The following is a 27160-nucleotide window of genomic DNA, read 5'->3' as shown; positions in this document are numbered from 1 at the left end:
TTTCTACTCAGCTGGAAAAAAAAGTGCTGCGCTGTTCATCTTTGTGAAAGTTTGATTAAAATAAATGCTTGGTTGTTGGAGAACTGACTAGAAATCTCTGTGTGCAGTGTAGCTGCTCTTCATATCTTGTCTGACAAGGAGATGCGGCCAGTCTTTAATTTTGTCTATGCTAAACAGGGCCTGATAAGGCAAATGTTTGTACTTCAAAGAAACCTTTAAAATCTTACTGTAGCAATTATGCTGGCATTTTGCAAGCATTTTAATAATGTTTAGAGTTTTAGCCTTGCTTAGTTCTTATGATAGGGAGCTTTGAGATCCTAGATTTAAAAAAAATTAGTTCTAAGGTAGATAATCTTGATACTTAAGCCTCAGTTTTACTCATTTGTAAAATGATGACAGTGATAGGTACTTTATATGGTTGTTGACCTCCTAGTCTTGGCTCCAGGGTTCCTGAATTCCTTCTAATCTCCCTTCTGCAGAAGCTTCTGTACATTCTTCTGAATTCTGTCAGCAATCCAAGGATGCTTTTCTTTTAACCTTTTCTCCCCCAGAATTCCTTTAGCCTGACACTCTTCCTGGCTTCAACTGCTTTAGAAAGTAGAGCCCTACTATAAATACGTGGAACATGCTTCTTGGTGTTTAAAAAAAAAAAAAAAAGTAGGCCATGTATCATCTGGTTTATATTTAACTATTGCTAGTATTTTTTGCCAAGTCTTCATATTTAAAAATATGAAAGTTAAAAAAACTTGCTTAAATGAGATCAGTTAGTGTTTGAAATAACTTCCTTTTCATTCTAACCATTCTATGCTAATCACATGACTTTCTATTTATTTTTTGTTTGATTTATTAATATTCTACTAGAAGAATTATGACAGAAGGCAGTTTTTATTTTAATATGACTTAATTATCCTAATTTCTTTCAGAATGCAGCGCTAATAATGAACAAGTAAAGGATGGCCTGGTTATCTTCTAACCTGCCATTTTTGGTGATTTTGGACAATTATAGATCTTGTCATGCTAACGAATCACACTAGGGTTTCTGCTGTGACGTCTGGTGCCTAACTAGATCCGGAGAGCTGGTCCTCCGCAGTCTGTGGCTCAGCTGCCCATGCCTGCGGCCTGAGGGCCTTTGATGGTAGTGATGCCATCCACGTGAAGTGACTCCTGTCCTGCTGCCTCTGCATAAGGCCTTGTGAAGATCAGATGAGATAATGTTCCTGCACATCTGTCAGTTTGAGTGAGAGCGTAATTCTCTACCATCTGTTCCGTAGGCAGGTGATACACACTAAGAATCACACTTCTCAGGGGAGCAACTTCAAAGGGGATGTGGTTTGACTCACAGTGGCCCATGAGGCCTCTTAATGTTTAGCTCAGGGACAAGGCTCTTTTGATGATCCCTGACTTCCACATAAAGTTTTAGTAGCCTGTACAGACAAACACATATATCTAGAAGGCTGTTTAGCAAACTAACTTCAAAGTCCCTAAAAGGGTATAGTCAAGATATTTTCACAGTGACAGCAATGGCAGAAACTGGTTAAGAACCAAGGCCTAAGAAGGACCCTCAGTACTTTGAGGCCTAAGTTTAAAACTGAAAAATCAATTCAGCCATACTATTTTATTAATTTTATTAAGATAGAATTTATATACAATAAGATGCACTCATTTTTAACTACAAATTGATGAGCTAGGACAAATGTATAGACCACCACAGGCATTCTACTTTTTTTTTTATATATATAAACATTTTTTTATTGAGTTATGGTCATTTTACAATGTTGTGTCACACAGGCATTCTACTTGGCTGGCACTACAGGATGTTTCAAGATCCTTTATTGAGAATGATGGTATCTTCTTTAAGAGGATATCTTGCATTTAAGAACTGATGATTCGTTTCAGTGGGAGAATACGGATGATGGTTATTTTGTGTGTCATAGTCTCAACTAAGCACACATTTGGGTCGAAGTCTTTTCTTGGTGAGGTCCATAAGTCAATTAAATAGTGTGCATTTTCGAAGTGTGCTTTTGTTCTCATAATCCTGGCCTGGAGTGCATCTCTGAGAAACTTGGGTTCTAATCCTGGGTCTGCAACTGTCTATGGACAGTGAATTTGGTTGCAGTTGTAGGTTTTTCGCTTATTTCTTCATGAGTAAAATGAGAGGGCTCAGTTTAATAACTTCTACCTCTGACATTCTTAATTTCTCATGGTAATAAGGCTGAATTATTTGATTTGAATGTGAATGTCTCAAATGGAAATAGAAGACTGCTTTCTACCAGTGTTGCTTCTCTGCGGGTGGATTGTACTAGTTAATGAACAGGATAGCATCTAAATGTCTTTGTAGCCTTATTCCTGACTTGGCTGTCAGTGTGGAATATATCTTGATTTTACTTTAAGTGACCTTGAAGTTAGTTAAGTAAATAGCCTTCTAAGCTACATGTGTTTGTCTTGCATTAAGCTTTTTATAAAGGCTGCTTTTTATTGGTTCTGTTAGAGAAAAGAAAACCTTATCTCTGCTGTTCAGGCCTGTAACCACTCCTAAAAGACAAAGACAAAAAAGTGCATTGTTAACTGTTGTGCAGTATTGGGTTGGCAGGCTCTGTTTACCATGAATGCTGAGGTTTAATTGGTGCCCAATACAGATACCTCTAGACTATTTTAAGGTAAAATGATATTAATCACAGCATTTAATATTACAGACTGCTCCATTCTAAGATAGCCTGCGTCTAGTTGGAGATCATAATTTCTAACTGGGGAGGCATTTTTGCTGAGAAATAGCACTTTAAATAGTGGTTAGGTCCTCTGAATACAAAGGCCTGTTTAACCCACAATATAAGTATGTTGTGGGTATGACACTTTGAGAACTATGGAACCTAATGTCCATTTTTCCAGATTTCTGTGGAGGAAATACTGGTTTATAGACTTAAGTATATTTGCTTTACAAACATATTTCGTCCTTCTAATATGTTCCAGACACTATGCTGGGCACTGGGAATACAGGGATAGATAAAATATAATCCCTTTCCTCAGTGAGGGCATGGTGGGGAAGACGCACATAAACAGATCATCATAAAATAATGAGGTTTAAAAAAGAAGTTATGAGGCATAGTCATGGATCAGCTGTGCAGAAGGTACTGAGAGCACAGAAGAATACCTAACCAGTTGAGACGGGGCTCTTTTGGAGAATACACACTGAACTGAGTCAGAAAGGATGAGTGGAAATGTCTAAGAAGGAGCTGGGGGAAGCGGGTGGGGAGAGCATTCCAGGCAGAGGGGACATGGGGTGAAAACTGCAAGCACTTTGGTATTACTGGGGCAAAACAAAAAGTAATGAACGAAGAGGCAGAAGAGAGAAGTCGAGACTAGATTACAGTAGACCTCACTTGTCATATTTAGAAGCATGGATTTTTCCTGTGGTCCGTCAGAGCTGAGCTGGTCATGGTTTTGCTTCAGAAAGACCACTGGGATCAGGGAGGGTACAGCTCAGTGGCAGAGCATGTTTAGCACACACAGGGTCCTGGGTTCAATCCCCGGTACTGCCATTTAGATAAATAAATAAGTAAATAAAATAAAAGTAGATATCCTAGTAGAAAGACCACTGAGACAGAGATGTGGAGAATTGGTTTGAAGGTGCAGGGATAGCAGCTGTCTCTGGCTGTTACAATCAGCTGGTTGAGAAATGATGAAGGCTTGAACCAGGTCAGAGATAATGAAGACAGAGAGGAAGGGAGATAGTAGACAAATCTTTAGGAAGTAAGATAATCAGACCTGAGGACTGATTAGGTTTGAAGGGTAAAGGACAGGTGTTGAGACTTGTGCTTTTGTTGGCTGAGTGACTGAGAAGGGAATACTATCAGAAAGTGAGGCAGTAAAAATTCAGTTTGAACTAGCTGAATTTGAGACGACTGTGGAGATGGCCAGAATACAGTTGACATCTCTCTTCATATATAGTTTAGATTCTTCGAGGTATATATTTTGGAGTCATTCACATATGGGTGACTGTTGAAACCCTGGAATAAACTAAAATTAGGACTTAAAAAAAAATCTATATTCAGAAGTGAGCTTGGCGTATTTTGTGGTAAGTGCTTACTCTAGTTTCTTACAGCTTCTATTAAAATTGAGAACTTGCCTGTCAAAGAACCATGAGTATAACCATTGGCAATTTTCATTCATTCATTCAACAAATGTGTATTGAACACTATATGCCTGGATTTCAGCAGATATATAAAGTCATTAGAGAAATATTCTCCCTGCCCTGGAGGGGGTTGCAGTCACAATAATGAGGTTCTTTATTTTTTAAATCCTTTACCATCAGTGATACTATTTTTAGGGGTAAAGATATGATAGACCGATGCTATTAGCAAATGACTGTTGTGTTTGTTAGGGAAAAAAAGCACATGTCTTATACTCTTAGTTCTTTGTCCTATTTGTCACAACACTTAATCTTACTTGTTCAAGGTGAACAATGGAGAACAGTGTAAAGAAGGGAACATAAACTGAGGGTTTTCTCCTGGCAATGTACTTTTGTATCAAATGTGAGGAGAGTTGTGCCACATCTATATTTAAATAAAAGAATAGTTTTAGCCATTAATTTTAGGCTAGCACTGTTTATTGTTCAGAAACTAGTCCAACTGATATTCTCATTGGTTTTTTTCCTATTATTCAGGATCGTAGACAATAGTGTTTATGTTTTTCTGTCTTCTTTATTGGTGCTGATGAGTGTCATTATGTGGGTTTCATATTTTTGTTCCAAATGTCCTAGGGTGGGAAGTGCAAAGCGAATGTAGTAGGATAATTGTGTATCTTAAGGCTGTTCTATTTATGATGTGCCAATTAACTGAAATAAATTTAACTCTGTGAAAAGAAAATTGATTCTATAAAAGGGAAAAGCAAATCTAGGATACATGTAAAACATCATGAATGTACATTCAAGAATTAACTACTTTCTGCTAAAATGCAGATATTTCAAGAATAATTTCTGAGTAATCATATTGTTTATCACATTATTTCCCTGACTTTTGCCTTTAAAATACAATTTAACTAAAATGAACCCTGCAGCTTTGATTTGTCTATCCAGTTTTATTGCTGATAACTTAAATGTGAGGCATCCAACTCCTGCCATTTCTACAGTTTCTATGGTAACCAAAGTGTGCAAACCCAGCAGTATCACTTTCTTTCACAGCTGGCATTTTGTGTTCACAGTAAGAAGAGGGGTTTTAGTAAAGCATAGTCTGTGTTAATTGGGATGTAACTAGGTCAGAACAATTTTGGTATCCTTTCTTCATTCTTTTAGGTTTGTATATGTGGGTGTGAATGCATGTGCATGAGCTGCAGTTTCCTTTGCTGTTGTTTTGTCTTTTGTTTTTTTTTTTAAAGCATATACCTTCACTTAAATTAATCTGTTAAAGTTAGTCTTCTAAAAATTAAACATAATACCTGCAAACACATCTGTGTGGAGTCTGGGGGGTAGATGGAGTTGTTCTGAGACTTGCCCCTAGCCTTGTAAGTCCTTGAGTATTTCCCTCAAGGAAAAAGAAATTGATGTGAAAATGCTTTGAAAAGTTAAGTGTATTTTAATGGTGACTGTATTATTTATTTTGTTGTTATTTTAAAACATCAAGTACCTTATGACCTTAACATTTATTTACTTGTCCTGAAGGGGACAGATAATCCCAGTGAAGGGCTGCGCATAAAAAAATGACTCCTTCTGCGATTCTAGATTTTCACTTGACCACAGGAGCCCTTCTCTGTGGATACTGCCCCAGCTCTGGGTTCTTTCCTTAGACTGTAAAAAGAGCTCATAGCCACTGCTCCCCAGACCATGCCACTGCTTCTGCCCTCCTCTCAGGCTCTGCATGGAGGCCCTGCACTTAGAGCTTCTGTAAGCTTCAAGTACATCATATCAAAGGTATTCTCTAGCTTCAGAACTAGCTGGACCCTCTTTTGTCTTTCTGTATCCTTATTGCATTGTGGTGTTCGTATTCATATTCTCTGTCTCCATGTCGTGTGATGGCAGGGACTACTAACCAGAGTTAGCTAACCCTGATCCAGAACCGGCTTCCTGCTTCTCTCCTATTCAGCAGCTCGTAATCTATTTTCATTTCTTATATGAAGCAATTTTTGCTCCCTTATCTCATTGTATCTTTATTTTTAAAAGTTTCAAGCACAAAATTTAGGAATTGCAAATATAGTAGATGGCATGTGAGATGCTTTATTTGATCATTTTATAATTTAAAAAATTGTTATATCCCAGAGATTCCCATCCTCACTAAGGCCTTGAAAAACGTCCTCTAAATCTGCATTCACCTTTTCTCCACTTGTTTGGGTCTCGTTTACTGTGTCTGGCTTCTGTAAGTGCACAGAAATTATTTTTTCTGAGTCACCAGTGACTTTCTAATTGTTCCAAAGTTGCCTTTTCTCAGCTTTCATTCTGTTGCACCTGAAGACCACCTCCTCCTTTTTAAACCCTTAGCTTCTAGGGCCCAATGCTATCCATGTTTTCTTACCTTGGATGCTCCTTCACAGGTTCTTTATTGGTTCTTTTTCCTCTAATATCCCTTATTCCTCTCAGCACTATTATTTTTTTCTTGTATTTTAAAAAATACCATTTCTCTAATTATCAACAATAGAGAATATACAACATCAAACATTATGGAAATATATAATGTAGTAGAAAATGATTCTCTCTCCAAATCCTGCTATCAGAGATGGTCAGAATACCAAAATATATACATATTGCATAAAATAATTTTGCAGTTTGTAAAAATTATGGGTAAGACAGAAAGATAATATAACAATATGATGCTAATTCTAGTCATGTAAAACATTTAGGTCTTTCCAAGTCCCCACATCTTCCTGTATGATCCACAACACCCTCCTTAATCTCCGTCTCATCCCTTTGCTGCTTCTCCTGTGCTAACTCTCCTCCTCTGACATCAGCTATGGCCACATTGACCTCTTTGCTATTTCTCCAGTTAGCCAACCTGCCAGCTCGCCAATGTTTTTCCTGATTGCTTTAAGCCGCATGATCCTTCCTTGCTGCAAATCTTGTGGCGGCCCTCATAAACTCTCAGAGCACAGGTCAGACAGTGCCCAAGAACCTGTCCATTTCTGGTACCCAGATGACTTGTGCCAAAAGCAGAATCACTGGAAACAGCAAGCAAGCCCTCCCTTGGGTTTCCTTCTCTCTAGAATCATCAGTGCCTTATCACTGTCCTTCCTGATGGCCACCGTTCTCCCTGGCAAGTCTCTAGTTCATCAGACAAACTTCTGCCTCAGGCCTTTCAACTCGCTCTTCCCTGATTACTGCACTTGCTACTGTAACTTTCTTCAGGTCTTATCCCAAATGTTACCTTCTCAAGGAGGCATTCTCTAAGTAGTTTAAAATAATGCTTAAATAATGTTGAAAAGAACACCCTTCCGACCCACTTCCAACAGTACCTATTCCCATTACTTGCTTTATTTTTTGTCTTTATTATCTTCTTAATATATGATATATACAAAAGAATATTTGGTACATGTATATGTACCTTAAAAAGCATCACAGTCGAGAGCCTGTCATTTAAGCCGATAACTGGAACATTACCAATAGCTTGCTTCTATCTGTGTTTTTTCCCCCATCTATCCTCCTGCCTCCTCCCAAGAGGTAACAAATTTCCTGATTTTTGAATCTGTTACTCACTTCTTTTAAAAAATAGGTTTCACATTTGTATGTTTGCCTAAACAGTCCATTTTTTTTAGCTTTGCTTGGTTTTCAGCTTTATAGTCTTCCAAAGCTTGCTTTTCTCACTCAGCGTAATGTTTCCAAGATCTGAATATTTTTTACCTTTATTTGCAATTCAGTGATTTTCACTGCTGTTTTAAAATTCACTGTGTGACTCTTACCACAATTAATTTCTCCATTTTCCTATTAGCTAGAAATTTGGGTTGCATCCAGATTTTTTTTGTGTTACAAACTGTGCTGCTCTGACCATTCTTTGGTGTATCTAAAAATGGAATTACTGAGTCGAAGGTTATGCAGTTGTTCAGTTTTGCAAGATGATGCCAAATTATTTTCCAAAGAAGTTGTACCAATTTATTCTCCCACCAGTTATGTATTGGGGTTCCCCTCGACCTACTTCCTACTCAACAGTTCTTAATTTTTAACCAATTTACTAGGTGTAAAATGGTATCTCACTGTGATTTTAATTTGCATTTCCCCCACTACTGATGAGGCGTGGCATCTTTTCATAGGCTCCATGGTTAAAAATATTTCTTCTTTTGTTAAATCCCTGTTTGGACATTATGCCCATTTTTCTGTTAGGTTCTTTTTAATATTGACTTGTAGGAGTTCTTTATTCTGTATACTAAATCTTTGTTACTGATACGTGTTCCAAAACTTCTGGTGGTTTGTGCTTTGTCTTTTTATTTTCCTTATCTTTGATGATTAGAAATTACTTTAATAGCTGAATTTATCAGTCTTTACTTTTATGGTTATTCTTTGTAACTTGTTGAAGAACTTCTTCCCTGCCTCAGGGTCAAAAAGATACTCTCCAATCTTTTTTTTCCCTCCAAAACTTTAAAGTTTTGCTTTTCACATTTAATTCCTTAATCCTCCTGAAATTGATGTCTATATGGTAGGAGGTGAAGGTTCATTTTACGTATTTTTTTCCCCATTTGAGTAACTTGTGCCGGCACCATCTATTGATTAGTTTTTCTTTTCTCCACTGATCTGAAGTTCCTCTTCTTTCAGTATCATGGTTCCATCTGTTTTTTCCATTCTCTCCCATTGATCAGTTTGTCCATCCTTGTACCAGTACCACAGTTTTAATTATTACTGCTTTAAAATACATCTTGATATCATGCTTGAGCCAGATTCTTACCCTCATCCCCTGCCCCTAACACTTCATGAATATCTTGCCTATTCTTGGCTCTTTGCTTTTCCACATACATTTTTTAAATGAGCTTTTCAAGTTCCACAAGGAAGTGCTGATAGAATTTTAATTGAAGTTGTATTGAATAGACAGATAATGTATGGGGAGAACTGATGGCTCTGCTACATTGAGTCTTCTCTATAAACATGAGCTCTTTATTTATTTAGGACTTCTTTTTTTTTTTTAACATTTTTTATTGATTTATAATCATTTTACAATGTTGTGTCAAATTCCAGTGTTCAGCACAATTTTTCAGTCATTCATGGACATATACACACTCATTGTCACATTTTTTTCTCTGTGAGTTATCATAACATTTTGTGTATATTTCCCTGTGCTATACAGTGTAATTTTGTTTATCTATTCTACAATTTTGAAATCCCAGTCTATCCCTTCCCACCCTCCACCCCCCTGGTAACCACAAGTCTGTATTCTCTGTCTATGAGTCTATTTCTGTCCTGTATTTACGCTTTGTTTTTGTTTGTTTGTTTTTGTTTTTTGTTTTTTAGATTCCACATATGAGCGATCTCATATGGTATTTTTCTTTCTCTTTCTGGCTTACTTCACTTAGAATGACATTCTCCAGGAGCATCCATGATGCTGCAAATGGCATTATGTTGTCGGTTTTTATGGCTGAGTAGTATTCCATTGTATAAATATACCACATCTTCTTTATCCAGTCACCTGTTGATGGACATTTAGGCTGTTTCCATGTTTTGGCTATTGTAAATAGTGCTGCTATGAACATTGGGGTGCAGGTGTCATCCTGAAGTAGATTTCCTTCTGGATACAAGTCCAGGAGTGGGATTCCTGGGTCATATGGTAAGTCTATTCCTAGTCTTTTGAGGAATCTCCAGACTGTTTTCCATAGTGGCTGCACCAAACTGCATTCCCACCAGCAGTGTAGGAGGGTTCCCCTTTCTCCACAGCCTCTCCAGCATTTGTCATTTGTGGATTTTTGAATGACGGCCATTCTGACTGGTGTGAAGTGATACCTCATTGTAGTTTTGATTTGCATTTCTCTGATAATTAGTGATATTGAGCATTTTTTCATGTGCTTTTTGATCATTTGTATGTCTTCCTTGGAGAATTGCTTGTTTAGGTCTTCTGCCCATTTTTGGATTGGGTTGTTTATTTTTTTCTTATTGAGTCGTATGAGCTGCTTATATATTCTGGAGATCAAGCCTTTGTCGGTTTCACTTGCAAAAATTTTCTCCCATTCCGTAGGTTTTCTTCTTGTTTTACTTCTGGTTTCCTTTGCTGTGCAGAAGCTTGTAAGTTTCATTAGGTCCCATTTGTTTATTCTTGCTTTTATTTCTTCTAGGAGAAAATTTTTGAAATGTATGTCAGATAATGTTTTGCCTATGTTTTCCTCTAGGAGGTTTATTGTATCTTGTCTTATGTTTAAGTCTTTAATCCATTTTGAGTTGATTTTTGTATATGGTGTAAGGGAGTGTTCTAGCTTCATTGTTTTACATGCTGCTGTCCAGTTTTCCCAACACCATTTGCTGAAGAGACCGTCTTTATCCCATTGTATATTCTTGCCTCCTTTGTCGAAGATGAGTTGACCAAAAGTTTGTGGGTTCATTTCTGGGCTCTCTATTCTGTTCCATTGGTCTATATGTCTGTTTTGGTACCAATACCATGCTGTCTTGATGACTGTAGCTCTATAGTATTGTCTGAAGTCTGGCAGAGTTATTCCTCCAGCCTCTTTCTTTCTCTTCAGTAATGCTTTGGCAATTCTAGGTCTTTGATGGTTCCATATAAATTTTATTATGATTTGTTCTAGTTCTGTGAAATATGTCCTGGGTAATTTGATAGGGATTGCATTAAATCTGTAGATTGCCTTGGGCAGTGTGACCATTTTAACAATATTGATTCTTCCAATCCAAGAGCATGGAATATCTTTCCGTTTTTTAAAGTCTTTAATTTCCTTCATCAATGGTTTATAATTTTCTGTGTATAATTCTTTCACCTCCTTGGTTAGACTTATTCCCAGATATTTTATTACTTTGGGTGCTATTTTAAAGGGGATTGTTTCTTTACTTTCTTTTTCTGTTGATTTATCGTTAGTGTAAAGAAATGCAACTGATTTTTGAATGTTAACTTTGTAACCTGCTACTTTGCTGAATTCTTCAATCAGCTCTAGTAGCTTTTGTGTGGACCTTTTAGGGTTTTCTATATATAGTAACATGTCATCAGCATATAATGACACTTTTACCTCTTCTTTTCCAGTTTGGATCCCTTTTATTTCTTTCCCTTGCCTGACTGCTGTGGCTAGGACTTCCAGGACTATGTTGAATAGGAGTGGTGATAGTGGGCATCCTTGTCTTGTCCCAGATTTTAGTGGGAAGCTTTTGAGTTTTTCACCATTGAGTACTATGCTGGCTGTAGGTTTGTCATATATAGCTTTTATTATGTTGAGATATGTTCCCTCTATACCCACTTTGGCGAGAGTTTTTATCATAAATGGGTGTTGAATTTTATCAAATGCTTTTTCTGCATCGATTGAGATGATCATGTGGTTTTTGTCCTTTCTCTTGTCGATGTGATGTATTACACTGATTGATTTGCGTATGTTGAACCAGCCTTGTGTCCCTGGGATGAACCCCACTTGGTCATGATGTATAATCTTTTTTATGTGTTGTTGGATTCTATTTGCTAAAATTTTGGTGAGGATTTTGGCGTCTATGTTCATCAGTGATATTGGCCTATAATTCTTTTTGTAGCGTCTTTGCCTGGTTTTGGTGTCAGGGTGATGGTGGCTTCATAGAGTGAGTTTGGGAGTATTCCCTCCTTTTCAATCGTCTGGAAGAGTTTGAGAAGGACTGGTATGAGTTCTTCTTTGTATGTTTGGTAGAATTCCCCGGTGAAGCCGTCCGGTCCTGGACTTTTATTTGTAGGAAGGTTTTTAATTGCTATTTCTATTTCCTTTCTAGTGATCGGATTGTTCAAGTGTTCAGATTCTTCTTGATTCAGTTTTGGTGGACAGAAACTTGTCCATCTCCTCTAGGTTATCCAGTTTGGTTCCATATAGTTTTTCATAATATTCTCGTATGATATTCTGTATTTCTATTTTGTTTGTTGTAATTTCTCCATTTTCCTTTCTTATTTTGCTAATTTGTGCTCTCTCTTTTTTCTTCTTTGTGAGTTTGGCCAGAGGTTTGTCGATTTAATTTACTTTTTCAAAAAACCAGCTTTTGGTTTGGTTGATTTTTTCTATGGTCTTGTTAATCTCTATTGTATTTAATTCTTCTCTGATCTTTATTATTTCCTTCCTTCTGCTGCTTTTTGGGGCTTTTTGTTCTTCTTTTTCTAATTCATTCAGGTGGTGGGTTAAATTGTTTATTTGAGATTGTTCTTTTTTGAGGAAGGCCTGTATCGCTATAAACTTCCCTCTTAGCACTGCCTTTGCTGTATCCCATAGGTTTTGAGTGGTTGTGCTTTCATTATCATTTGTCTCAAGGTATTTTTTAATTTCAGCTTTGATTTCCTCATTGATCCATTGTTTTTTCAATAACATATTGTTTAATCTCCATGCTTTCCTTTTTTTCTCCTTTGTTTCTCTGTTGTTGATTTCCAGTTTCATGGCATTGTGGTCAGTAAAGATGCTTGAGATAATTTCTGTCTTCTTAAAATTGTTGAGGTTTCTTTTGTGCCCAAGTACATGATCGATCCTGGAAAATGTTCCATGTGCCCTTGAAAAGAATGTATATCCTATTTTTTGGGGGTGTAATGCTCTGAAAATATCCACCAAATCTAGTTTTTCTATTGTAGTATTTAATTTCTCTGTTGCCTTGTTTATTTTCTGTCTGGAAGATCTGTCTAGTGATGTTAATGCAGTGTTAAAATCTCCAACTATGATTGTATTCCCATCAATATCCCCCTTTATCTCTGTTAGTAATTCTTGTATGTACTTAGGTGCTCCTATATTGGGTGCATATATATTAACTTAGGACTTCTTAATGTTACTTAAGATAGGGTTTCAAGGTGTTCTGCATAAAAATCTTGTACCTCCTTTGATATATTTATTCCTAGATACCTTACAGTTTTTTGTTGTTGCTATAGAAATGCTGCGTTTGAAAAATTATATTCCTAGCTTTTTTTTTTTTTTTTTTTTTTGCTGGCATATAGAAATACTTGTTCATATTGCTCAAACAGCCAGGTGTCCTATTAAACTCTCTTATTATTGCTAACAATTTATCTATAAATATTTTGGGCTTTCTATGTAGATAATTATATAATCTGAAGATAGCAATAGTTCTGTTCCTGCCTTTCTAATGCATATGCCTTTAATTATTTTACTGGACTATGTTGACTTTAGAAGTGATAATAGTGGGTATTCTTGCATTATTCCTGATTTTAAAGGGAATACTTACATGTTTCCTTCTTAGTTTTTGATGCATACCCATGATTAGGTTAAGGAAGTTTTTTTCTAGTCTGACTTGCTGAGAGTTTTATCATCACTGAGTATTAAATTTTATGAACTGTTTTTTCAGCTTCTATCAAGATAATTATATCATCTTTCTTCTTTAATCTATTAATGTGGTGGCGGATTTATATAGATTTTCTTATATTATCCGTCCTGGCATTCCTTTTTCTGGACTTGGTTTAATACTGTTTTGTTAAATATTTTTGTATCTGTACTCATGGGTGAGGTTGGCCTGAAGTTTTTCTTTCTTATACTTTGTCTGGTTTTTCTTGTATCAAGGTTATACTGGCCTTCTAGAATGTGTTGGGAGTATTCCCTCTTTTTCTTTTTTTTTTTTTTTTAACATTTTTTATTGATTTATAATCATTTTACAATGTTGTATTTCCCTCTTTCTGTTCTCTGAAAATGTTTGAATAAAATTGAAACAATCTGCTCATTGAAAATTTGGAGAACTTGCCTCTGTGATCATCTGTTTTCTTGATAAGATTTCTAACTACAGTTCAATTTATTTAGCACTTTTTGATTTCTTTGGGTTTTCTAATTCATTTTGAGTCAATCTGTAAGCTATATTTTCTTGACTTTATTTTGTATACATTTTAAAAAATTAATAGCTATAAAGTTTTTTATAGGGTTCTTTTATCTTTCTAACCTCCATTGAATCTACAGTTATGTTCCTTTTTGTAATTAGTAATATTGTTTACTTGCACTTTCTCTCCTCTTACTGTAGTTGTCCCAGAGGCTTCATAAATCCTCTCTAGTTCGAAGATTCCTGCCCTTAAACCTTTCTCTTTTTACTTCTACTTTCTTTTGGGTTAGTCTGTTGGGTTTTGTGTTTTTTTTAACATCATAACTTGGGCACGTAGTTATTTTCAGCCTCTCTTCCTAACATAAATAGTTAAGGCTGTAGATTTCCCTTGTAAGTCTGCATTAGCTGCATTCCATAGGTTTTGATAGGTTGTACTTTCATTATTTCGAGTATTTTAAATTTCTTTATGCTTTCTCCTTTTACCTCTGAATGATTTAGAAGTATTTTTAAATTTCTAAATGTACGGAGTTTTAAGTTTATACTTTTGTAACTGAATTTTAACTTTAATTGCATTGTGGTCAGAGAACATAGAGTCTGTTTGATAGCAATTCCTTGAAATTTCTTGAGACCTGCTAGTACACAATCAGCATTTGTAAATGTTTCATGTATGCTTGAAAAAAAATGGGTATTCTCTAATTATTGGGTAAAAAGTTATGTATTTGTCTTCTAGATCAATCTTGTCAACTGTATCCTTTGGATGTTACATATCTTGCTTATCTTTTGTTTGCCTGATATATCAGTAACTGAGAAAAGTCTGTTGTCATTGGTCTTTTCCCTCTTTGCAATTTTATCGAATACATATATATTTATTTCAAGTATATAACAAGTTTTAGGAGAGTTCCCTCTTTCTAGTGAATTGAACCTTGTATCATTATATACCATCTCTACTCCTAATAATGCTTTTGTCTTAAAAGCTATTTTGTCTGACATTCCTGTAGTTGATTCTTTTAGCAGTTTGCCTGGTATATCTTTTAATAGCTTTTGACTTTTAGCTTTTATGATCCTTCCACTTAGATGGATTTCTTGTAAGTAGTATTATGAATGGATTTTGTTTTTAATCCGGTATGGAAATAATTTGCTTTTAGCAGGAAGATGTATTGTTTTAGTCCTTAGGCCTAAGGTAGGAAGTTCTTCCTCCAGAGAGAGAGTGCCTTTTGCTTCTACTGGTTTACTTTAGTCCCCTTGAGAGTCTTGGCTGATTGTCAGGTAACAAGCTCGGTTTCCTCACCTTGCTGGTGGCTCAAGGTTCAGTGTCCCCACTGAAATGTGTTATTGTCATCTGCCTTCAGGTCCATTCTGCCTTTCCTTCCTTCTCCAGCCATTAGTCAGGGTGGGGCTAGGGGTTGTTGTAGATATCCCTTAATTTCTTGTGAGATGAAGGGTCCTTCAGGGACTGTTTCTTAGGCAGCATATTGTGGTTTTGTGATGGCAGGTCCTCTGGGGCACCTAGTCAGCCGTAATACCAGATATGGAAATCTCTTGTTGTTTTCGTTTTGTTCCCCCCCCACCACAGTACTTCCATTATACTGTATATGTTATTTATTGTCTTTCTCTTCCCACTGGAATGTAAGCTCCAATAGGGCAAGGATTTTGCCTGGTTTTGTTTACTACTGTATCTCAGCATCTAAATCACTGCCAGATGCTCAGTCAATATTTGTTGAATGAATGACTACAGAGGGTAGAGAAGGCAATGCAAAAAAGCAATGCCAAGTCTTGAACTTTAACCTTGAAATGCTCTTATACGTTCCTCCGTGACCATTGTCACAAGGCAGAGTCCCTTTACTTTTCCCTAGACTATAGTAGCCCACTTCCAACTGGTCTCTCTGTCTCTGCTTTGTAGTCCATCCATCCTTTCCAGTTCATCCTTTACAGTGCTGCTGGAGTTTTTTTTCCCTAAATATAGATCTGATTATCTCACTGTCTTATCTTGGTTTAGCCTATAGAATAAATTGTAATTTCTTTAATGTGACATTTTATTCCAAACATAGTTTCTAGCCTTATTTCTATACTGAGCATTCTATTCTATGCTCTAACCATATCAAAACACTTGTAGGCTCCCCCAGTATGCCACGTCTGTGGGTTGTTTTGCTTTGTTTTTGATTTTTGTTTGTTTTGTGTGTGTGTGTGTGATCATGCCGTTATTTTAGTGTTCCTCTGAAGCTGAAAAGTCGTTCTTTCGTTTATATTTATCAAAATCTTAGTCATTCTTAAATTCATCTAAAGGCATCTCCTCCCTAAAGACTATCCTGATATTCACTGCACAAATCATTCATTCCTGGTGATTTATTTTGCTGTTTTGGTGTATCTCATAATCTGTCTTCTGTTCTAAAAAGCTGTCTGTCTGCCTTTCTCTACTAGATTATAAGCTCCTTGAAAGTCAAGGGCTTCATGTTTTATTTCTCTCTGTTTCCTGGAAGTCTGCAGTACAACGTTTTATACATAATGGATCTTTGGAGTTGTCAAACTTGAATTCTGAAGGTTCGTTTTTTGTTTGATGCTATTCTGTTCTTTCTGCTATAGTAGATTAATCTTGTTGCACGTCTTTAATTATCACCACGGTGACAGTAAGTTTCAAATCTAAATCTTCCTGTTTCCACTCCCCTGGCTGGTATGCTTTAGGCCTCTCACATTACTCAAACTCACTGTGTCATCTCCTTCTGTTTGTTGGTTTCCCCTCTCAAATCAGTACCTCATAATGTTCTGTCTTAAAGCACCATTCTTCCAGTCACATAAACTCAAAACCTTAGTGAAATCTTTATCACTCTTTTTCTTAATCTTCTGCCTTCAACTAGTCACAAAGTCCTATTAATTTCTCCTTTAAAATGTTACTCAGCTCCATACCTCCCTCCACATTTCAGCTGAGAAGTCCTTGGATGAAGCTCTTATCACCTCACACCCACTTCTGATACCTCCCCCTTCCCTGTAATCTCACCGACTGTAGTATGAGGTCGGATTACTTCATTTAGCATTTAAGACTAAGCAGAGTCTAGGTTCATTCTACTTCCCACAACATGCGTCCTCTGCTTTCTGTCAAGTCAGACTACTGTCTCCTGACCAGCTCATTCATAGCCCTTGCCCTTCTACTCTGCTGTGCCAGCTCCTGTTCATTTTTCAGCATCTGGATAACAGACATCCACCCTACCCCCACTTCCGATGCACATTTCCCTTAACAATGGAAACGCTAGTTAATCACTTCCTCCTTGGAACTATTTTTGTGTGTGTGTGCTTATTGTTTTCATTGAAACTTAAAAAAAAAAACTGGCAAGTTGGAAAAGATCTTAAAAGTAACCTAGTTTAACCTCTAACCCAAGATCTCAGTCCTCACCCTAACTCATAATTAGCACTAGCTTCTAGTATTATACAAAGCTTCTGATATTTCTTTCTACTTACACAGTGAGTATCTGGAGGTTAGGAACTTGGTTTACTGTGCTTTTGTTTTTCCTCTTAATTCTTAGTATTGTTAGCATGGTTCTTTGTCCCTAGAAGACACTAAAAATATATTCATTGATTAAATAAATGAATCTTAAATTTTCTCTCCAAACAGTTTACAGAGGAGACTTACCTGCCCAAAAAGCCTCTCTCCACAGTTTCTCTGTTTCCAAATGTCTACCAATAAGAATGACTTAAAAGATGGTGGATACATTTGTAGCCTACTCTTTTCTTTATATAGCTCTATTTTAGCCTTGGTTTTTATTTTTCTACATCTTGAAATTATATTTGGAATTTCTCACTTTTGCATGAACTATAGCTGAAAACTTGTATTAGTTTTAATGGAGTCTGTTGAATGTTGACCATGTTTTCCTACAGTAGGTTAGAAGTATTTAGCAAGGAATATTCTATTTCATTCATTTAAAGGAAGGTAATTATGCGTGGTTTGAAATTTTGTCTAAAAAATTTTTGACCACAAAAGCTCTTTGTTATGGGCAGCAAGAGGACAGCTTATAATTTGTGTAGATTTTTAAAGTATTATTCTCATTACTTCTGTAGGGTAAATAGAAATGATAGCTTTAATTCCTTTGTAATTACTTATATGATCTAATTTCAAAGATTAGCTGTTTCAAGAGCAAGGATGTTTTTGGAAAGTTAGTGCTAACTTCAAGTATGTAAAATGCTTTAACTACGTAGAGGGTACTTGATACTCAATTATAGTTTTGATGAAAATCCAAAAGTAGTATTTTCATAAGAACTTTTCTATTTTAGAGCATGTCAAAAGAATAAGTATAGTAACTTGAATGCTCTATTTTTATTTCTAGAAACCAGCAAATATCCTAGTAATGGGAGAAGGTCCTGAGAGAGGGAGAGTCAAAATAGGTAGGTAATTATTTCTAAAATAATTTATTAAGAAACTGAAGTGACTGCAAAGATGGTTTCCCTTTTTAATACTCTTATTTAAGTAGTTCATTTTAAAATTACTTCTTCATAATATCTGTAGAAAAAATGTTGGGAAATGTGGATAGGCAGTTAATGAAATTTCTCAGGCTTATTTACAAAATAAAGTTCTATAATTCTAAGCTGAGACAAGCAAACAAATGCATTCCTATACAATACCCCAAGCATGTGTTTATGCTGTTACTGTCCTGCAGTTACCCTGAGCATAATCCCTAAATCTTACTTTTGTCTCAGCTTTACTAAATGTTCTTTCCCTGAATACATCCCTCTCACTTTGACCTAAAACGTATAGATCTTCACAGATACCTCCCCACTGCCCCCCTCAAGTCCTGTGCCAGGTACCAACACATCTTTTCCAAACAAGTATATATGTTTATAAACCTCTTACTTGCTGGTCTTAGATTAAGGCACTGGTAGGAGTCTTATCCTGTATTAAAATTTCCTTTGCAACCTTGAAAGTTCTAAAAGAAATTGGCATCATTTATACCTATGACATATTTGAGGAGAAAATGAGCTAAGAAATGCTTTATTCTGATTTCTTATAAGAGAACTTATATTTATTGAATGTTCAATGCTTTTCAGAAAGATTTTAAAATAATTTTTGTTTCATCAACCTGCTTTCTTTGCTGTTGGAGTGTATCGTGCCAGGGGTGATGCAGAATTGTGCTAACTCGACCTACTACAAATTCATTGTCTTGCTTCAACCGAGGGTACCCTGCTGCTTGGTTTTCTACTTCTTCATCTAATTTACTAGCCCAGTTTGTGAAGAAGCTTTTCTAAACCAACTTCTCTTTCTTTAAACCTATACTGAGTGTACTGAGATTCAGAGTTGTAAAAACTTTTGTTGATGTTAATTAAGAACCAAGTGGCCGCTTTCCTTCCCGCTCCCCCTCCCGCCCATCCCCTTTCTACTGTCCTCACTTGTTTCTGTTTCACGCTTACACTCTTTTCTTGGAGGCATTTATTGAGTAACTAGCTTTTGCTAGACACTCGTGAGAGGGAGATAAAGGGTGGTCCTCCTGTGGGGGACAGTAAAATAGACAGGTACTTTCATATACTACCTTGTTTGTTTTACACAACTGCCCTCTATGGCAGGTACTGCAGATCAGGAGATCTGGACTTGGGAGTGTAGCTTACTTGGCCTTTCAAAGGAAGGACTTGAATTTCAAGTCCTGGGTCTCTTTCCCTCCAGCCACTGCTGCCTAGTATGTCAAGGCTATCTGGCCAGACCTCACTGCCCACTTTTTGCCAGCACAGCTCTGCCTTTGAAATAGTCTCAGAGGAAAAGTGACTCCTCCTAAGTCCTCTCCAGGGTCCTTCCTGGCTTCTAAACATCTCTCTGCTGCACTTCAGCTCCTCATGTTAGTGTCTCCATTCTCCCCTTCGCAAGTTTCTCCTCCTCACGTTTAAACACTTGTAATCCTCATCCTGATTTTAACATCAATTTTCTCATATCCATTTTGTTTTCTTTACCATGTGTTCAATTTTTTTTTACTTCCTCTGCTTTTAAAATGCATGATATTTACACATTGGTTTCACTCACCCTAATTTGTTACTGTCCAGCCTTTGTCTCCATCCCTCTATTGGAATTGCTCTCTAAAAGGTCACCTATGACCTCTGTGTTACCAAATCTAGTGGCCTGTGTTTAGTCAGTGTTTTCTTTTACTGACTTGTCATTTGTTCTTCTGACCAACCTGAACTTGTGACTGTCCTTTCCTTTGGTTCATATGACATCATGTAATTCTATTTTTCTATCTATTGCTTTTGCTGTTACTTCTATTTTTTACTCACTATTGCCTCTTAGTCCTGTTACCTTTTTGTTTCAAGACACCCTAGGCACTGGCTTAGGATATGGCCTCCCTCTACAGTTACTTCTTTAGGGAATTGATAAGTTGTGGCCTCAAAATCTCGGGTTCTGTGAAAATGATTCTAAGATCTGAGTCTCAAATTCTATTCTCTCACCCTGGCTGAAATGTTTCTGTTTGGATGTCCTGCTGGCAGCCTGTACTCCATTAATTCCAAACCAAACCCATCATCGTCTCTTATACTCTCCCTTGCCTGTACCAGTCATCACATTTATCCCAGTCACCACACTTAATGTCTTCTCCTTTCTCTCCCAAACAGCTCTACTATTCCAGCATAAATCCTGTATTCTGCCAGGCCAGTTAGTTGCCTTATTGTTAAGAGTTTTAGGATTGTAATTCTATCCAAGATTAGGGATAAAATCAGGGTTAAAACTAAGCAATAATTAATAAATGTCTAGTGGACAACTAATCTAGTTAATTAAATTGTTTTAAAAGTTTATTTTAATAAATAGCACATTATTATATATTTTTTAAATCAGTAATGCTCTGATGTCTGTGCTTAACACTTAAATATAGTTCCTTTTTTAACTGAAAAGAAAAGCATAGTCGATGAAAACCATTGTGCCCTTCCCTGTATCTGGGCCTCCCCCCGTTAGCAACCTGAAGACTTGCAGGCCTTACCTAAAGTGCTTATTGCCTCTTTACTAGTCACAATTTATCCTTCAGAATCCACTCAAGATCTACTTTAAGTTTAATCTACTTCTACAAATATTTATCAAACATCGTTCCAGCTAAACCATGAAGGAGACAGAGCCCCTTCCCTTAGGGACTTAAAAGTCTAGTAAAAACCAGTAGCAACTTCCCTTTAGTCTTACAGCACTTACCCTTTTTTATTTTTCATCTACTGTCTTGTCATCTCACCTTCATGTAAGCTTCCTGGACGGCAGACATCGCCTTCTGCTGCTTTTCTATCATGTGCTACTGTCTAATTAGCACCCACAGCAGAATTCTACTACCCCTGTCTGTTGAATTGCACAATTTCATTCATATCTAATTTTGGAAAACAACTGTTAGTAATGTTTAGGCCAGTTACCTTTTGTCTGAAATAGTAATTATTTGAAAAATGGTTTGAAACCCCTTTAAAGTTCATACAATAGATGGAATTGTTTTTAAGAATATTTATTGTTTCCTCTGGCCTTATTTCATTTTTCAGTGAATAGATGTGGCCTGTATAAAATTAAGAAGGTAGAGAATAAGGGAAGAAATACTGGCTTTAGCCTTTACTTAAAAATAGCATGTATTTCAATGGGTGAAAGAGCTTTCCATCATGTTACTTTGCCATCAACAACAGTCAGCATCTGTTATGCGTGTAAAGCAATGCTTTGAGGCAGGTGTAGTATTGGTAGAATGGTTTTGAATATTTTTGTTTGCTATAGGGAAATTTAGTTAAGAAAATGTAGGCATCAGCACAGGTATCTTTGGATAGCTTTATTTTTTAAGCCCTGGGTTCTCCAAAGCATTCTCAGAAAGTCTTGTGAATTATTCAAACTGTAAAGAAATAAAATAACTGTAAATTAAAAATTTAATGTGTATCATAAAATATTGGTTTTAGATTAAATGATTCTCTGTAGTTGAATCTTTTATGTACTATTTGTGCGTTGTATTGTAAAATGATAGGTTCATAGTTAAGAATGTAGCTGCTAAATTAGAACATGGTTTTTGTTTGAGTGCTGGCATTTTTACTTACTATCCCTGTGACTTTGACCAAATCAATGAACTGCTTTGCGCCTCAGATTCTTTATCACACAAGTGGGGGGAGGGGGGAGTACTTATTAAAGCAGCATTCTCATGAGGATTAGATGAAGTGATATATATGTAAAAACCGTTTGTAAACTCTAAAGTGTTTTGTAGGTTTAAGGTATTTGTTATTTAGGAAATCTTAAGAAAATTAGTCTCCAGCACCCCATTATAGTAATAGTCTTTTTTATTACTTTTCTATACTTCTAATATTTGGTATAGACTATTGTTAAATACTGAATTATAACAAATTCTCTTTTATGTGTCCTATATATGTTCTTGGAAACATGTATGTGATGTGCTGGTAACTATACAAACAGCTGGCTCTCCAGGGGAAGAAAGCCCCAGTTTGTAGCATTTGCTGTTTTCTATGATGTTAATACTCCCATTATAGCCAATTTCAAACCACCAGTGTGATGTTACTGAATGCTGAGTTGGGAAGAGATGTGTATAAATCAATTCTCCCGGGCCCATAAGACCAATTCTAGACACAATGAACTAAGATATAGTCAGATTTTAGATATATAGGCATAGAGAAATCATAATCATGGAAACTTTTAGACTGTTTTCAATTTTTAAAACATTTAAGAATATTATTCTAAGTGTCCTGAAAGCCAGGAATCTGAAGTCGGACCTGGATTCTAATTCTGACTCTGTACTTACTAGTTCTATGACCTGGACAAGTCAGAATATCTTTCAGCCTCAGTTTCTTCATCAGTAAATTAGGCACAATATTAGTATCTACCTCAGAAGGGGAGACCTGGTGCAGACCACTGGTTGAAAAAGGAGGGAAAAGATTACTTTATAAGGTTAGTGGCTATTGTCATTAACCTTGCATGTTTATAACAGCATGCAAACTGAGTTTTACACTATTTTATCTTTTAGCTGACATGGGTTTTGCCAGATTATTCAATTCTCCTCTAAAGCCACTAGCAGATTTGGATCCAGTAGTTGTGACTTTTTGGTATCGGGCTCCAGAACTTCTGCTTGGTGCAAGGCATTATACAAAGGCCATTGGTAAGTTAGTATAAAATGATTTACTTACAGTTGATAAGTATTGCAGTATCATATCATATCATATCATATCATATCATATCATATCATATATTGAATTCTCATAAATAGTAAATGGTATAATAATAAAGCTGCTTTGTAAAAACCACTTTATATCTCTTTGTAAAAGTCCTGTTGTCTGTATTCCCAGATTTTATATTCTGGTAGATTTGGATTCTTAACTATATAGGAGAATATGACTCTTATAAAAAAAAAAGAAAGCATTTTCTTTCAAGGATGGAAGTATCTAATCCTGTTGAGTTGCTATGGAAATGATAACATGCAAATTTATTTTGCATTTACCTACTATTGATGAGAAGAATGGGAGAGAGGTTTAGAATTGTTCTCTTCACAAAAAGAAAAACAGAAAAATGGGAGTAGTGTGGTACTGGAGAGGGCCCCTTCCATTTGGGGAAAAGTTAGTCAGTCCTCTCCTAAGGAGGAAACAACATGACTAATCTTTCTCTCTTGCCATTACAGTTATCAGAATGGCAATTTCTCCATGAAGGTAGGAAATAGAGTCTTGGTAGATTAGCTGTGCTCAGCATCCTGCTATCTCACCAAGTTAAAAAAAAAAAAAATAAACTAAAAAAAAAAACCCAAAAAACCTGCTATAAGCACTGTGTAGGATTTAAAATTTGCTTCAGAACAGAGGCATCAGAGATTTTGCTGCCTGGTCTCTATAGTATCCTCAGAGAGCCCAGCTGCTAATTGAGAGGATCAGGAAGAGAGAGCTGTCGTCAAACCTGGATATTGCTTTAAAGGAGGTTAAACAAGAGGATAGGGAGGGAGTAAATAATACGGCTAATGTGAAGGGCTGGTTCTGCAAGATACCTAAATTTGCTAAGTGTATTTCTTTAAATTTTCTTTTTGTTGAATTTTCTGTTTACTTATGTTAGACTAGTATTTGTTTTGACTACACTTAGTTGCTTTTGTTGGGTTCTATTGATGAAGGCACTTAAAGTATACAATTATTGAAAATAGATAAGTAAGCACAATCCTTTCTCTGTTAAGCTTATGAAAAACCTGGTCGCATCTAAAATACTACAAAAGAAGTTCTTATGTTTGAAAATATTTGACTCATGATTAACCTATTCATGGGTAAAAAGGGAAACAAAAATTAAAATACAATAATTTTTCATTCATTCATCAGGAGGTCTGATTTCTGCAAAACTTGGATACCCAGAACACATTTATACTATCTTTGTCTAGGGATTGAGACACTAGCAGTGTGGAATATTGTTATCTCTCATAAATATTGCTGAAGGATTTTGTTAAATTAGTGAAAAAGCCTATGAGTGGCCTCAGCTACGGTGAGGAAAACCAGTGTGTGTCTGACAGTGGAGGAGTGTGAGACCGACCTTAGAACTGTGCCCTGGCAGTTGAGCCCACAGTAAGGCCCCTTATCGGAGGCTGCAAGGCCACACTATCAGCAGTGGACAGTGGCAGCTGTCTGTGAAGGGAGGAGAATGACAAAAAGCAAATGGAAGGAATGGAGTGGTCCTCAGAGTGAGGAGTGAAAATCAGAGACTGGCTCTACATTCCAATGAATGACTTACTGAGGGGCAGCATTTTTGAGGCATTTAGAATTATGTTTGCTTTTTCTGTTATTAGGTCTCTCTGTTGAGAACAGTAAAATCTCCTGGACAATTTCAGAAGGCACCAGAGGATAGGAGGAGACCAAAAGCCAGACAGAGAAAAGGGGAGTGTTAGTGGGAAGCAACAGGTGGTGCCTGAGGACAGGATTGATGGTGAGGTAACCAGGGCACAGGGTATGTGACACTAGCAGAAATCCACATGCATTGGACTAAACAGCACTATCCAGTCAGTGTCTAGAAGGGAGGTTTCCAGTAAGAAAAGGCAGGTTTAGCCGAAAACCTTCTGTTAAACTAAATGATGCCTCACCAGGTCTGTCCCACTCTCAGATTCTCATTCAGCAAACCCACGGTAGTGAGTCCCATGTTTAACATGTACCATTAGTGATTCTGTTGTATGTGGTCCTGCATTTTGAGAGGCTGAGTTTCATGAATGTGTTCTGAAGTCAGAAATTTTTCTTAGGTCAGAACATATTTCACATTTTTAAGCACAGTAATATCTCCTCCCAGGAGAAGCTAGTTGAGGCACACATTAGCATCTTTGGTTAAAAGGGCAATATAGCCTGTAGATGCTGTTAATAATGGTTCTCCAATAGCTAAGTCAAGATTGGAAAAAATCCTATGGGTAGATATAAATGTTATCTGCATATTCTAAGCTCCTTACGAGTCATTATATAAATACCAGTTCTTTTTAAAATTTTATACATACCAATGGAAGCCATCTTTCCGCAGGGCCACCCATAAACTTTCTGTAGTGCAGGCGATAGAGAAGGTTACAGAATGTGATTCCTCCAGTCCCCTCCAGGGGACTCTGCTGTTGGAGTAAAAGAAATAGATGTGTTTTTTGGGAAATAAAGGTAATTGGGTTTGAATTGGAAACCAATTATATTTCTTATTTCCTCAGGGTAAGGAGAACTGAAATTGAATTTTAACCAGCTTACAACTAACTTGCTCAGTAAAAATGAGATTTACTCAATTAAAGATAAAAAATCATTAATTTCTAATTTTAGTCAAGTCCCAATTATCCATTCTGGATAGAAATCAGGGGGAAAAAAGTTAAGGCACAGAAAAGGAATAATCCCCATATTAGTTATCTTTAGGCTTAAAATATATTCATAGCAGACATAATAAATACACACACATTCACTCATTCTTGCAATTCTCCATACCTGGTTCAGGCCAGAAATGAGCATTATTTCTATTCAGAGCATAGAAAAAAAGTCTGATGATTAGATATCAGTGAAGGTTTATGGAGTGACATTTAGTGGGCAAGGTAAGTGGAGGAGTGTGTGTGTGTGAGAGAGAAAGAGAGAGAGAGAGGGCAAGGAGGAAGGGGAAGAGGGAGATAGACAAAAAAACAAGTTGCTGATAAAGGAAAGAGCTGAGAAATGGGTATAGATGGTACAGGAGCCAGATGACCATTTAAAATCAGATGCTAATATGAGGCAGGACATCCTAGAATTTAACACTACCTGCTACACTGAAGTTCTTTCTCTAAGCCGTTCTCTGGGAAAGCTAGATACTGGCTCTTGTTCTTTGAACAGAGGGCAAACCAGGAAGTGATGTGACCAGCAACATACAGTAACAGTCCCTGTCGACTGCATGGTACAGGCAGCCAGCAGGAAGAGAGGTGGGACTGTCAGAGGCAGCTATATCAGGGGTAAGAGTGACAACCAACATGATGTGGGAGAAGAAAAGAATTAAAAAGTAGACACTGAGCAGTATTATTGTTCTGCACTTTGCTGACGGAGCTTCATGATGACGGTGACCCTCCTGGGTCATTAGGCCTCTTTCATAGCCTCTTAACATGGCAGGTAATAGTGTAATACAAATGGTTTTTGAAGGGATAGGTCCCATTTTCCAAAAGGGTAACTTGTGTGGAAGGAAACCATTCCTGAATGGAGCCAGATGTGTGAGACATTAGTTTATGCTTTTTTTTCATTTGGCAATTTGTTTTATGAAATGGTGTACCAACGGTAATTCTAGCTAATGGAGAGCTTGTCTACAGAATGTTATTCCCATGTTCAGAAGACTGCTAAGCATTGTACTTTTCGATGTTATACCATAGTCTGTGCATTATTATCTTTTTAAAAACATACTTATTAAACAGCATTTAGGTGGGCAAGTAAGAATATATATTTCACAAGAATTAATTCACATGTACATTTGGCAAAGCATTGTGAATATAGTCTTAGAGTCTAAATTATAGTTTTTCAATGGGTAAAATCTAAATAGAATAATCTGTATAACTGGTGATTTGAAGTAGTTAATAAAACTTTTAAAGGTACCGAGCTTTACCCTGGCACATTGGAAGGCTGGGGCAGCGTCTAAATGAATGTTTTCAGATAAGATCTGGTGTCACACAGTGCCTATATATACTTGTATTAATCAGCTTCTAGACCTTACAATTTATTGAAAAAATTGAAGTTGGTATCTTTCAGATAAAAGTTGAGTCTTTCCAAATCGTTTTATGTGATCTGTACTGTCTGTCCAGGCTGACAACTCAGAGATTGTGCTGTCATTATGCATCTGATTGCTTAAAAGGAAGGTATCACCATAGCTGATGACGATACCGTTTTAGTCTATCAAATCTTGAG

At 36.6% G+C, this 27160-nt stretch overlaps 1 protein-coding gene across 3 annotated transcripts in view; it reads left to right on the top strand.

The window, feature by feature from the left end:
- The window catches only part of CDK19 (cyclin dependent kinase 19), a 136335-nt gene that overhangs the window by 94963 nt on the left and 14212 nt on the right, over positions 1-27160 (top strand). For all 3 annotated transcript variants that reach the window (XM_032484699.1, XM_032484697.1, XM_032484698.1), the window contains 2 exons: positions 18178-18235; positions 22801-22932. In XM_032484699.1, the coding sequence (XP_032340590.1) occupies positions 18178-18235; positions 22801-22932 (190 nt within the window). The remainder of the gene's footprint in view (positions 1-18177; positions 18236-22800; positions 22933-27160) is intronic.

Source organism: Camelus ferus, chromosome 8 (assembly GCF_009834535.1).
Source record: "Camelus ferus isolate YT-003-E chromosome 8, BCGSAC_Cfer_1.0, whole genome shotgun sequence".
Lineage (NCBI taxonomy): Eukaryota > Metazoa > Chordata > Mammalia > Artiodactyla > Camelidae > Camelus > Camelus ferus.
The sequence above is the reverse complement of the archived record's forward strand: the minus strand, read 5'-3'. Positions and strand labels throughout refer to the sequence as shown.